The sequence below is a fragment of the Pinus tabuliformis genome, chromosome 7 (genome assembly GCF_031772625.1).
Source record: "Pinus tabuliformis cultivar Carrire ecotype Pingquan chromosome 7, CPIR1, whole genome shotgun sequence".
In the NCBI taxonomy this organism is placed as follows: Eukaryota; Viridiplantae; Streptophyta; class Pinopsida; order Pinales; family Pinaceae; genus Pinus; species Pinus tabuliformis.
Genome location: NC_142293.1, coordinates 1,828,613,224 through 1,828,626,624, shown reverse-complemented (window position 1 = coordinate 1,828,626,624; position 13,401 = coordinate 1,828,613,224). Strand labels below are relative to the sequence as shown.

Below are 13,401 nucleotides of genomic sequence, written 5' to 3'. Positions count from 1 at the left end.
TAAATACAGCAGCGTGAGATTAAGGCAAGGTAAAAAATAATGGGGAAAGAGGGAGGAAGATCCGCTATCGAAAAACCGCAAGGACAATACCGTTGGCGGCTTCTTGTTTTGCGTGTTATCTGAGCAACGGATCCGACCGGACTGACCGTAAATGTGAATTGTTGGAAAAGCAATTATCTAAAATGAAAAAAGAGACCAGCCCATTTCCAGATCATGATGGTGACGGGTTCCGTATACGCCCATTCTAACCCTGCAGAGGAGTTGCTTGAAAAGTTATGGAAATTCTGGTTGCAGAGGAGTTGCTTGAAAAGTTATGGAAATTCTGGTTATATTTCGAGAAAATCTGATAAGGATTTTTGTAAATCCAAGTTATAGTTGTTAAACTTCAAATCACTTATGTGTCCTAAATGTTTTTGATGGTGCTGAATCTATTTCCAACGTCAAAAACACGATTCAAACACTGCCTCTACCAGATTTTTTGAAATTTTTTACCCGGATTTCAGCTACTTTTAACGGACAATTCCTCGACCTCGTTAAACGACTCCGTATAAAAGGGAAAATTGGGTAAAGGTTTTTCATTTCATCGTGAGTAGTTTTGTTTGGTTTTATAAGAATATAATTTAGTGTGCCGTGAATTGTGAATTGGCACATATAATACTCACAAGGTAATATGGTGGTGTGTTTTAATAGGAAATTAGTGCTGGATAAAACTTTGCACTTTACAAAAGCAAGTTAACTCGATCTTTATTCTGCAAGTTAATTATCATTTAACATATTTTAAGCATTAGATGACCTCATCATCACCATATTGGAGATGAACAAATTGCCTCTTTAGGCGCTGTAAAGCGAAGGTAGGGATTATCATTTGATATATTTTAAGCATTAGATGACATCATCATCACTATATTGTAGATGAATAAATTGACTCTTTAGGAGCTGTAAAGAGAAGGTAGGGATTATCAATTTATTGTAGATGAACAAATTGGCTTTTTAGGAGTTCTAAAGAGAAGGTAGTGATTATCAAATTTTAATGGGGAAAAATAATTTATTATTATTAAAATTAATAAAATGAAATAACAAAAATGTTTGATTATATTAATATGAATTAATTTTAAAGAATTTGAAAAATATAAATATTTAGAATTTTTTTTATAAATTATTATAATTTATATATTATTATTTATCATATTAAATTTGTTTAGATAATTATTAATATTTTATTAAAATCTAAAAATATAATAACACGAAGTATTAATGTAATGACAATAATATATTTAAACAAGTCTAATATGGAGTATTCATACTTATTATCTGACTCTTATGTAAAAAGTAATTGATAACATAAGTATAAAAATTCAAGATCTTAAATTTTTCTCAATTATTAAAACTTATTATTTGCAAGGTTCCATTTTTATAGTTAAATTCATAAAGCTAAGATTTGTTAAGTGTTTAGTTAAAACAATGAAATTTATATTTTGCATTAAAACTATTTATAACAAAAAAATACACAACAAATGCCATCATTAGGCTTTTGTTTTTTGTCTATATTCTTAAATAACTAAATGCATCTACAAATGTTTATAAGTCTTTACCTTGCATTATTTGACAACTTGATATTTCAAGGCCTTATATGATTCCTACACAAGTTTCCCATAATATCAAGCTCGCTATTATAGGTAGGTACAAATGTTTGAAAGAAAAACATCATATAATATTAAAGGAACACATAATTAATTATGAAAAGGCATGTTGACTTAGGAGCTATAAATATTTATAATGGAGGGGACATTGTTTTTTCTTATAAGCTATAAATATTCTTAGGAGCTATAAATATTTCGAAATATGTTGTTAGTAAAGGAATAGTTAAGTTTTAGGCATTGGGGGACTTTAAGTTATTAATAAGATTAGATAAGCAATAAATGTAAAACTAAGAGTAAAAAGCAATTTCGATAAAAGTAAAAAGAAATCTTGATAATGTTTTCATATATATATATATATATATATATATATATATAATTCAACTCAAATGTTGATCACTATCTAAATAAGTTGTAATAATGTAGGGTAGGAAGAGACTCAAATGCAACAATATTTTAGGGGAAGAACTTAGATTGCATTTTCGATAATTTTTCCAATTAGAAATCAATTTATAAAAGTAAAAAACAATTTCGATAATTTTTTCATATATATATATATATATATATATATATATATATATATATATATATATATAATGTTGATCATCTATCTAAATAAGTTGTATTAATGTAAGAATAGACTCAAATGCAACAATATTTTAGAGGAAGAACTTAGATTGCATTTTCAAAAATATAATTTATATTGATATAGGAAGTGATAGAAAACCACAAATGTGTTTGTTGGATTTTTTTGTAGTTGTTTCAATAGTATTGGAGTCCTCACATTTAAACTCAGAGGCAAAGGCTCGCTAAGCAATATAAGACCATAATCTTCGATGATCAGTTCTGAGGCTCGCATATAAGAACGTATAAGGCTCGCAAAAGGATATTCAAGTATATATGACCAAGGCAGAGGCTCGCATACATTCTTCGACATTTAAACCCGGTTCTGAGGCTCACATGTAAGGCAGAGGCTCGCTAAGTGATACAAGACCATAATCTACGGTTTGATTAAAACTTCTACGGGTTCCGAATAATTACTTCAGTGGGTTCGACTAAAACTTCTGGGCTTGTGCATTCCATTACCTCTGCGGTGGTTACGAATGCGGTTCGATTAAAAAAATATATATATACCTCTGCGGCTCTATTAAAAACTTCTGTGGTTCCGAATGCGGTTCGATTAACAACAAATATATATACCTTTGTGGTTCTATTAAAACTTTCGTGGTTCTGAATACGGTTCGATTAAAACTTCTACGGGTTCGACTAAAATTCATGGTTCTATTACCTCTGGCAGTTCGATTCAAAACTAGAGGAGCGAAGATCCCTGAAATCCAGAAAACCTCTGCGGCTCTAGGGGTGCGGCTCTATGGTTCTATTCTATTAAAATCCTCTGCGGCTCTAGGTTAATCTTCTGCTATTATACATCTTCTAATCTATATAGGCTCGCATTCTATATATCTTCTGGACTCACACATTCCATATATCTTCTACGATTATATGATTTTCTGGGCTCGCCTATTCAAATATACTTATTTTTTGGGCTCGCACATTTCATATACATATATTCTCGGCTCGCCTATTCAAGTATATATACATTCTGTTCTGGGCTCGCCTATTCAAATATATCCTCGCATTTAAACTCAGAGGTAGAGGCTCGCTAAGCGATATAAGACCATAATCTTCGGTGATCAGTTCTGAGGCTCGCATATGAGAATGTATAAGGCTCGCAAAACGATATTCAAGTATATATGACCAAGGCAGAGGCTCGCATATAAGACAAAGGCTCACATACATTCTTCAGCATTTAAACCCGGTTCTGAGGCCCGCACTTCGGTGATCCTCTGCGATATAAGACCATAAAGTCTGAGGGCTGCGATGGGCACTGGCGATCTGCAGTCAGGTTTGTTGATATCAGGTGCACACATTCCTTATCTTTTTCTTTTTCTAATACATATTTGCTCATATAATTTCAAGTATGAATATTTCACCACAGCTACCTTACCAAGGGCAGACCTAGCACAGTTACTCTACAAGGCCTTTATGAGTATATAGAGTCTTTAGAGAAACGTAGAGAAGAAAGAGAAGCCAAGCTACAAAAAGAGTTAGAAGCCATGCTGGAAAATAAATTTGCATCTCTTGAAGACACGATCCAAACAAAAAAAAAAAAAATAGAACTACTGGAGAATAAAATGGAGGCAATGGAGACTAGGCTGCAAGTTATAGAAAAACAAAACCAAGATACTAACCAAACATCCCAGCAAGGGGATGCTGACACTTTAGAGAGTCTTAAAATGAAAAACATGATTAAAGATCTAGAAGAAAAGTTAATAGCCGCCTCCCCCTAAATAATGTGGTAGATAAATTAGATATCAAACCAATTAAAGATGAAATGAAAAAATTAATAGAATTAGATCACGAGCGTAACAAAAGGGCCTTGAACCTTATAATCTTCGGTTTAAAAGAGGAAGTAGATGAGGATACTTTAGCCTTAGCCCAAACAGAATTACATAATAGATTACAAATTGAAACAGTGTGTCTCACAGAAGCAACAAGGTTGGGGAAATTAACCGAGAATAAAGGAAGACTAATCCGCATAAAGGTGAGCTCCACTGATCATAAGTACGACATACTTAGTAAAACCTCAAGTCTAAAAGGAACGAGAATAATCATAAACGAAGATCTCATTCCAGAAGATCAAGCAGAATTAAGAAAGGAGGTTCAAAAGGTAAAAGAAGCTAGAAAGGAAGGAAAATGGGCAATAATCAGGAATAGAAAAGCCTTTATTAGAGATAGAAACCGAAAAGATAGTAATCAATAGCAATTAAACGTGCTCCGGATCCTTTCTTGGAACTATCGGGGCTTCCCATGGAACAAAGGCCCCAAGCTAAGTTGGATCTCAAATGATGTCGATATTATTTTGCTTGTTGAAACTTGGGAGCACGAAGAATCTAAGGTCCCTAACATAATTGGCTTTACGCTATGGTCTACCTGGAACAAGCGGTCCCCCTGTAGAGGCATTGGGGGAATAGCTTGTTACATTAAGAAGAACATCTCCCCCCATGCTAGGATTTATAAAAATGACCCTCACAACCAATACAGTTGGATAGAGATTAGTGACATTAATAATAAAAAGTCCTACATAGCAATATGTTATTTTCCCCCCATCAATTCTAACTTCTATAAGAAGAAGAATCTAGATAAAAATAACCCTTACAATGGTTTAGAGAATGATATTTCTAGCCTAAGGAATGAAGGTAATATCCTTTTAATAGGTGACTTTAATGCTCGAACTTCAAACAACCAAGCTATTATTCTAAGCAATCATTCCAACCCTAATCCCCTTTGGTTAGACGAAGACGCTACTCTGGCTAGTAGGTACAAAAGGAGCTCTGAAGACCTTGGGGAAAATTTGTTTGGGTCGGAGCTAGTCAAGCTTTGTAGGGCTCAGGATCTCATAATTTGCAATGGTCTAAAGAAGTGGCCCACTTCCAGCAAGATGACCTGCATCCATGGACTTGGTAGCAACGTGGTAGACTACGTCATTTCCGATCTCCCTTTATACAATGAAATAATGAATTTTGGCATCTTAAATGACCACAAACCTGACTCTGATCATAGACCTTTACTTATAACTCTCAATTTTGTCATGCAAAGAGATCCCATAGAAAATAATACTTACAGCGAAAAGAACTTAATATTTGATAGAAATAAAAACTATCTCTTTCTAAATGAATTAAAAACTAATTTGCTTCCTTTATCTAGTATAGACAACATAGAAGACCTCTATCATAATTTTACTACAACCCTCTCATATTCTATTAACAAGTTCTCAATTGAAGTTTCAAATAATAAAAGAAATAGCAATACCAACCCTTGGTATGACAAAGATTGTAAAAGTGCGAGGAGAGCAATTAAGGAAGCTGTTGATGAATCTCTTAAAATGGAAAAGATAAAAATATACAAAGCCCTAACTAAGAGAAAAAAGAGGCAGTACATTCGTCAAAGATAGCAGAATCTCTTACACCTCTCTAAAGTAGCTCCTAAGAAATTTTGGAGGCAGATTCTAACTAGGAAGACTAAAGATAATAATAAAATTGCTCTTCACGATTGGAATTCCTACCTTAAAAATATTTATGACTCTCCAAATGTCATGGATAACTTGGAAACCCTGCTCACAACGAAAGAAGTGTTCTCTTTAGAAGACATTAAGTTTGGGGTTAATCACCTGGCTAATGGGAAAGCTAAGGACATTAAAGGTTACCAAGTGGAAATCTTAAAAATTGGAGGCCCTGTCCTCATCCCCCACATCCACAAGACTTTCAATCAAGCAGTCAAGCAAGGGTTCCCTAAACCGTGGACTGAGAGCCTCATTATCCCTATTTTTAAAAGTGGGGATACAAATAACCCCTCTAATTATCGGAAAATTATGATCAGCCCTCTCTTAGCCAAGTTATATGGTAGTATTTTGGAAAAGAAGTTAAGCATATGGCTTGAAAGTGAAGGTAAGCAGGCTAAAGGCCAAGCAGGTTTCAGAAGGCATCACTCAACAACAGACCACCTTGTTACGCTTAGGATCATTATGGAGGAATGTCGTAATGATAAATCCAATTTATTTTGTTGCTTTGTAGACTTTAGAAAGGCTTTCGATACAGTTCCTAGATACAACCTTTGGAATAGATTAGAAGAGGTAAAGGTTCCTCTCGAGTTGAGAGTTGTCGCTATAAGGTTATACGAGAATGTAATTGCCAAGCTAAAGAGCAATGAGGGGTGGTCGAAAGATACTAAGTGTAACATCGGAGTTAAACAAGGTTGCCCCCTATCCCCTACCCTATTTGGCATTTACATCGACAAGCTTGAAGGCTATTTAGAGGAAGCAGGATGTGATGGCACGTTCTTAGCTGGGATAGTCGTCATCCTTCTTCTCTATGCTGATGATATTGTTCTTTTCGCAAGGTGCCCATCTGATCTTGATAAGCAACTCGGGCTCCTTAAAGATTTCTACTCTACCATGGGTATGACTGTTAACACTGATAGAACAAAAGTTATGATTATCAAATCCAAGAAGGACACTTACGCTAATTTTATGTATGACAATAATAACTTGGAGGAAGTGTATTCTTACAAGTACCTAGGAATTGATATTCATCACACGCTCAACTGGAACCATAGCATTGAGAAAAGGATTAATGGGGGGTGGAAAGCTTATTTTGGTCTTGAAAATAATTGTAAAACTGCAAACCTAGTAATGTGGGATAAAAAGAAGTTCCTCTTCGAAACTTTAGTCACTCTTGTTATCTTATATGGCTGTGAGGTTTGGGGTTGCAGCATCTCTAGAGAATCATGGAGAAAGATTGAGCAAATCCAGAAGCGTTTTATAACGTATAACCTGAAAATTAAAAGTAATACACCCTATCCTATTCTCCTTATAGAAGCAGGTCTTTCCCCTATTGAGAGCCTAGCTATGAATAGGTTTCTGCTGTACAAGCACAAACTCAATAACATAGGCGATCATAGACTTCCTAAGCTAGCATTAAATTCCAGCCAAAACCACCTAAGGCTCAAACGGGGGTGGCATAAAGACACAAGGGCCTGGTTAAACTATTGGGAGATCAATGAGAATGATGCTTTGCAAAACATTAATAACATTAAAGATATTGTTACTTCTAAGTTCAAAGAAAAAATGTGGTGTGAGAAAGATTTAGCAGCTAAAAGAAAATTGAGTTATTATAAGAAGGTCATCAACCCCACCCTAGAAGATCAAAAGTATCTCTCTATTATAACTAACTCAAAGAGGAAAATTAATATAGCAAAGATTGGAACGAATTCTCATGAGCTCCATAGTGAAACAGGTCATTGGGCAGTTCCTACAACACCATGGATGGAAAGAATCTGCCATCTATGTGATAATGGGATCATCGAGGATGAAAACCACTTCCTCTTAGAGTGTCCCGCGTACAACCACATTAGATCTCAGTTTCACAATCTTTGTTACAATACTGACCTTCCTAGCCTTTTACAATGTCAAAATTATAGTGAGTTTGGGAGGCTTCTCTCCAAGTTTTTTGAGCATAGGATTAAAATCTTAAATCAAAATAAATAATTTGTTTCTTTAAGTCCGATAGACCAATGTTTGGTCTTAGCGGACGTTAACCATCATCATCATCATCATCAGTAAGGATTAAAATTTTGTTAAAAATTTCCATTATAACTTAGAAATATTTTATTTAACTAGTCACATAATAATTTTAGATGTTTTTATTATATTAAGTAGATTATATATGTTAATATTATATATAAAAGTGAATATATATATATATATATATATAGTTAAAATTTTGCAAAAATTTAAACAAACTTTGTACATTATTTTCAAAAGTTACACACTTAGAAATGAATTTTTTTATAAATATTGACATTTGACATGTATACTATTATGGTACTTGGCGGCATATATATATATATATATATATATATATATAGTCTACTTTTGGACTTACTGGTGCTAGAATCTGGCAGAAAAAAAATTGAGATGAAATCTTGATTTTTGCTATTTAAATTGGTTTTTTGACTGTATATATGGATTCAACACATTGAAAAACCCCTAGGGCACTTCAATTGTGTAGGGTTACCCATCAAACTTGTGATTTCAATAAATTCCCCTTGGGCACTTCGATTGTGTAGGGTTACCCATCAAACTTGCGATTTCAATAAATTCTTGCCAGAGAACAAGAAAAACCCACTAGAAAAACTTTCAAAAAGTCGTACTAAAGACAACTCATATATATATATATATATATATATATATATATATATCTATTTGATGTGTGTATTATTTTTTATAAGTATTGAGATTTGATGTGTGTACTATTATGACACTTGGTTATATATATATATATATATGATGTGTGTATTATTTTTTATAAGTATTGAGATTTGATGTGTGTACTATTATGACACTTGGTCTTGATAGGGTATATAATTTTTTTTTTTAAATCATTTTTATTTATATGAAATTCTATTTATAATCCCATAAAATTAGTCATTTCAAACTAATAAAAGAATAGAAATTCAAATTTCAAAATTTTCAAAATATTTAATTTAATAATTTTTTTTAATTGAGTAAAATTTATAAAAAAATTTAAAATTTAATTTATTTTTTTTAAATTTCCAAGACTAATTGAAAACCAGAACATTATTACAATCTGATGAATCAGAACAGTTTGATTACAATATACCCTCACAAGTATTATTTTGATTCATTTAAAAAATAGAATCTTCAAATTTTATTTTGAAAAGATTATAGTGAATATAAAAATCTTAAAAATAAATTATAATATAATTCTTATAAGTATTTTAAAAAATTGATAAAGTTGATACATTAAACGTTAAAACAGAAGTATGTATAAGAAAGATGGAAAAAGGCGTCCTTAAACCGTTTCGTGGAGAAAATGTTAGTAATATAACATAATTATGTAATCACAGGAATCCATAATTTATATATTTGATTTGGTGGAGTTTGTCTTTATCTTAAAAAGTTTAGTTTGTAGTGTTAGATGTATTTGAGGTTTTATTGTTATTTAATTTTTAAATTATCAAAAATTTTATTTTAATTAAACTAGCAATTGTCCTAAAAGGTATAAAGAGAGGCTGATAGACTTATGAAGTTGGTATTGTTGAATTTTTATAAAAGGCCGGGTCACCTTTTGGGCTACTATTGATATTGTACAGCTTATTAAATTTGAAATAGAGTAAAAGATATAGGAGACAGAACAGACTGGGAATGTAAGTCTTTTATACTGGAAGCGAAAAAGAGAACAGAGCAGCATGTAAACCCAGAAGAACATAAAGAAAACCACAAGACTTTCTGATTCAACATGTGTTTATTGGGGTCCAGATTCATTCACATGTATTTAAAAATGTTGACATGCTTGAAACAAAAAAGAAGAGAATTTGAGAATTTCATGTAAATGTATTTTAATTTTAAAAAATCAAATAACCACTCTATAAATGTCATTGCAGAAGCCCATGTAAGGTATACATATTCCTATATAACATTTTTGAAAACAAAAACAAAGATAGCTTAAAGTGAGTAGCATAATAATTGGCATTCCATGAACAATAGAAACCACACTCAAAAGGCCAAATCTATGTAAACTGAGTCTTTATTAAAATTGCAGGTACAAGAACATCTATGACACTCCACAAATATGCATCATGTCTGGTGGAACATACTAGACTTATTATGCTTGAATACTTCTAAATATTCACTTGGTTTTTTGTGTTTTTCACAAGCAATTCTACAAAAGATAGTTACATGCTTTGCAATGTATTTCTTGAAATTTTACATATGGTCTACACATAGAGACATGTTTGGTAGGCAATAACTAAACATATATACAATGAAAGTATTCTTTGGCTTCTAAACATATGTACAATAAGAGCATTCTATTACATATAGATGTAATTGACAATGAGCAGCTAATCATATATGCATGATGGGGCATGGCATCGGAAACACCAATTAATTTTTATTGTGGTGCCAAACTATGTGAGTTGTTCCTGTAATTGACGCCACATTTTCCTGTGTGCGTCCCTTTTATGGATGTGAATTGTTATCTTGAGTATTTTTTTTATCTTCTTTAACAATTCAATGGTTGGACGCAAACGATAAAGAGGCAATGATTTTTCAGGCAGGATCCTTGTTTGCATATCTTGTAATGTAAGTTCTTGTTGCTGTATTTCTTGGCAGTACTCATACAACAATCATAGGTAACCTGTATCCATACTTGTATGATTGTTCTGTTCATTCATTGGAAATTTCAGATGGATTATATGCTTATAATGCTCACGGCACCATGATTCGAGTTTGACAGGCGATCACTCTGTAAGCACTTGCTGTGTAAAGCATGATTTGAGTTTGACAGGCGATCAGTTGTGCCCTACCATGCGCCTTCAAAATCTCCAAGGTAGATAGCATTTTGGAGTGATTTTTCATAAGAGAGGTCCAATTCTTCTCTCAGGAACCAATTTAGCAAGAGAGTGCATGCAAATCAACTACGAGAATATCAGGTGCCACTAACCCTGGATGCGGGGAAAGAAGAAGTTATGAATGTTGTTGACGGGTTCAACCTCCAAACCAGTGAAGTCTCAGGAACCATACATGTGAAGTACCTGATAAGCCCCTTACGATGTTAATAATATGTGCGATTTATGTCACCACCGGCATAGACCTGATATTTTGATAATGTTTTACTTAGAAAATGATTTGTTCGTCTCGTCATGTGTTGTTTGGTATATGGACCGTCAGTAAGTAAAGGTGTACCTGGAACTCTTAGACGCATTTGGTATATAGAAAAGTTTTTTTTCTAATATATAGATACATATACATATACATAGATAGATAGATAGACACACACGCACCTATGTTCTCACGTTTCTTAATACATTTAGCTCTGTATAAGATGTAGTGTATTGGTTGGAAGTTAAAGTCACAGTGGCCCCATACACTTTTCTAAGCAGGGTAGGGCCCCAGTATTGTGTGTCCCTCATCCTCTCGTATATGCAATGTTCTAGTCTGTTTTCAAAAATGTGGACCTGTTGTTTAAAATTTTGTCAGAAAGTTCCCTCTCATAATACAATTCTCAGTTATCAGCTGACAGATCCTGTCACAGTTGGCATAGCAAGACTCGATGCATTTATTTGTCATAAGTATGAACATTAGCATATTCTCTTCATCTCCAGTGTAATTCGGACTACATGCTCTGCATGTGGGTTTTACATAGTGGGTGTGGTGTGTATTCTGAGGAAACAATGCAAGCTCTTCTCTATTATTCGTTTTAGTGAAGAGGTCACACTTATGAGCACTGTTACATCAAGGGCAGCCAGGCCACCAAATTAAAATATGGCTACCTCGCTACAACGTGAGCCAGCAAAGGGCACACGGGAGTGGACTAAGCCTGTAGGGAATTGAGAGAGTGTGTGTCCAAAAGGTTAGCTCGATTAGTAGTAGATGCTCTTGTGCTAAGTCCACGGAGTTCTCGGGATCAAATCGCACTGTTACATCGAGGGCAGCCAGGCCACCAAATTAAAATATGGCTACCCCGCTACAACGTGAGCCAGCAAAGGGCACACAGGAGTGGACTAAGCCTGCAGGGAATCGAGAGAGTGTGTGTCCAAAAGGTTACCTCGATTAGTGGTAGATGCTCTTGTGCTAAGTCCACAGAATTCTCGGGATCAAATCACACTGTTACATCCAGGGCAGCCAGGCCACCAAATTGAAATATGGCTACCCCGCTACAACGCGAGCCAGCAAAGGGCACACGGGAGTGGACTAAGGCTGCAGGGAATCGAGAGAGCGTGTGTCCAAAAGGTTAGCCCGATTAGTAGTAGATGCTCTTGTGCTAAGTCCACAGAGTTCTCGGGATCAAATCTCGTAGGGTTCTATGGGGATATCAGTCACTGATGCGGCAGCTCGTACGCCTTCTATCTGGAAATTCCGGGAAAAGGTGAGAGAGCTCCATAAGGTGTAGCGTGGTACCAGCATCCCCATTCTGTGGTTAAGTGTGTGAGCGTGGAGTACGATTACTTCCTCGATTACACATAATGTAAAAACAAAAAAGCAGCTCAAAAAATAAAAATACCTTAAAAGACCCTGCAATTTTCGAGTCTCTGGTCCATTCCACGCCAAGGGTATTTTTCGATGGCTCGTACGAAGTCTTAAGAGTATCTTCTCCGTAGGCCTTCTGCATTGAGAATTTCCATGAGTTGCTCGCAAAATCATAGCCAGGCTCAAATGTTCTGCCTCCTCCGGCATGGACATACGAATACTTGAGCTGACCGCTCGCCCATAAAAAGTTATACTTAGCCGAGACTTTGTTCGACGGATCAAAGGCCAAATTGCCATCCAATACAGTCATATTGGCGTTTTGGGCATGAATGTATGTCACTTTCAGCTGCTTGCCTGCAAGTTTTGCGGAGCTCATGAACTGGAATCTCGCAGCCTGGATCACCAAAAATTATAAGAACAAAATAAATAGCTCTGAATGTTATCGCAGCACTATATGGGTGGGGGATCAGAGTTTTTGCATAACAGGCCCAGGTTCAATGCACAACAGAACTCTGAGGTGAAAAGAAGGCAACTCAATTGATATTTGGAAAAAGCAGTCAAAGTGCAATGCTAGAGGACACTTCAAATCAATGGTTGAAAGTGTCTCACTTGATCGAACGGAGCAGGGTAAAAGTGTTGACAATTGTTGATTCATAGGAAGGCCTATCGGCCTAATTATTAAAATATTTAAAAATAAATATATCTATTCATCCTTCATTCACGATGAAGGACTTGGCCTTTCCCCTCTCTTTGGACTGTGAGCAAGCAGCCTTCCCTTCTGAATCACCCAAATATTTATGGAGTTACCGTTGATTCCAATGCTGTCGGCTAGTGTCTAACTTTTGCAATTGTATTCTCCAACCAACGATATTCAGTCTGACATTGTCTTCCCTCCATCGCCATAGTTGTTTGGGACACGTGGACTTAATGGGAGGTGGCAGGTTAGTGACAATGCATAGTAGTTTGTATTTAATGTAACTACTTTATCCACCTATTGGAATTGTAATTTTGTAATTTATTTTTCTAAGAATTATATGTTATCATAATTATAATTTATAAATTTTTATTTTAAATTAAGGTGGATGAAGATTTGTTGACTTTTTATTTTATGTTTTTAATTGAGGGCTTAAATTGATTTTCAAGGGAGCACATGGT

At 34.5% G+C, this 13,401-nt stretch overlaps 1 protein-coding gene across 1 annotated transcript; it reads right to left on the bottom strand.

The window, feature by feature from the left end:
* Nucleotides 1-12,063: 12,063 nt before the first annotated feature.
* LOC149255709 (outer envelope pore protein 24, chloroplastic-like) lies at nt 12,064-13,149 on the bottom strand. The gene is made up of 3 exons (XM_089455116.1): nt 13,087-13,149; nt 12,281-12,640; nt 12,064-12,126 (listed from the first exon to the last, which is right to left on the bottom strand). Exons 1-3 carry the CDS (start codon nt 13,147-13,149, stop codon nt 12,064-12,066), a joined length of 486 nt encoding a protein of 161 aa, XP_089311242.1.
* Between the last annotated feature and the right edge of the window lie 252 nt (nt 13,150-13,401).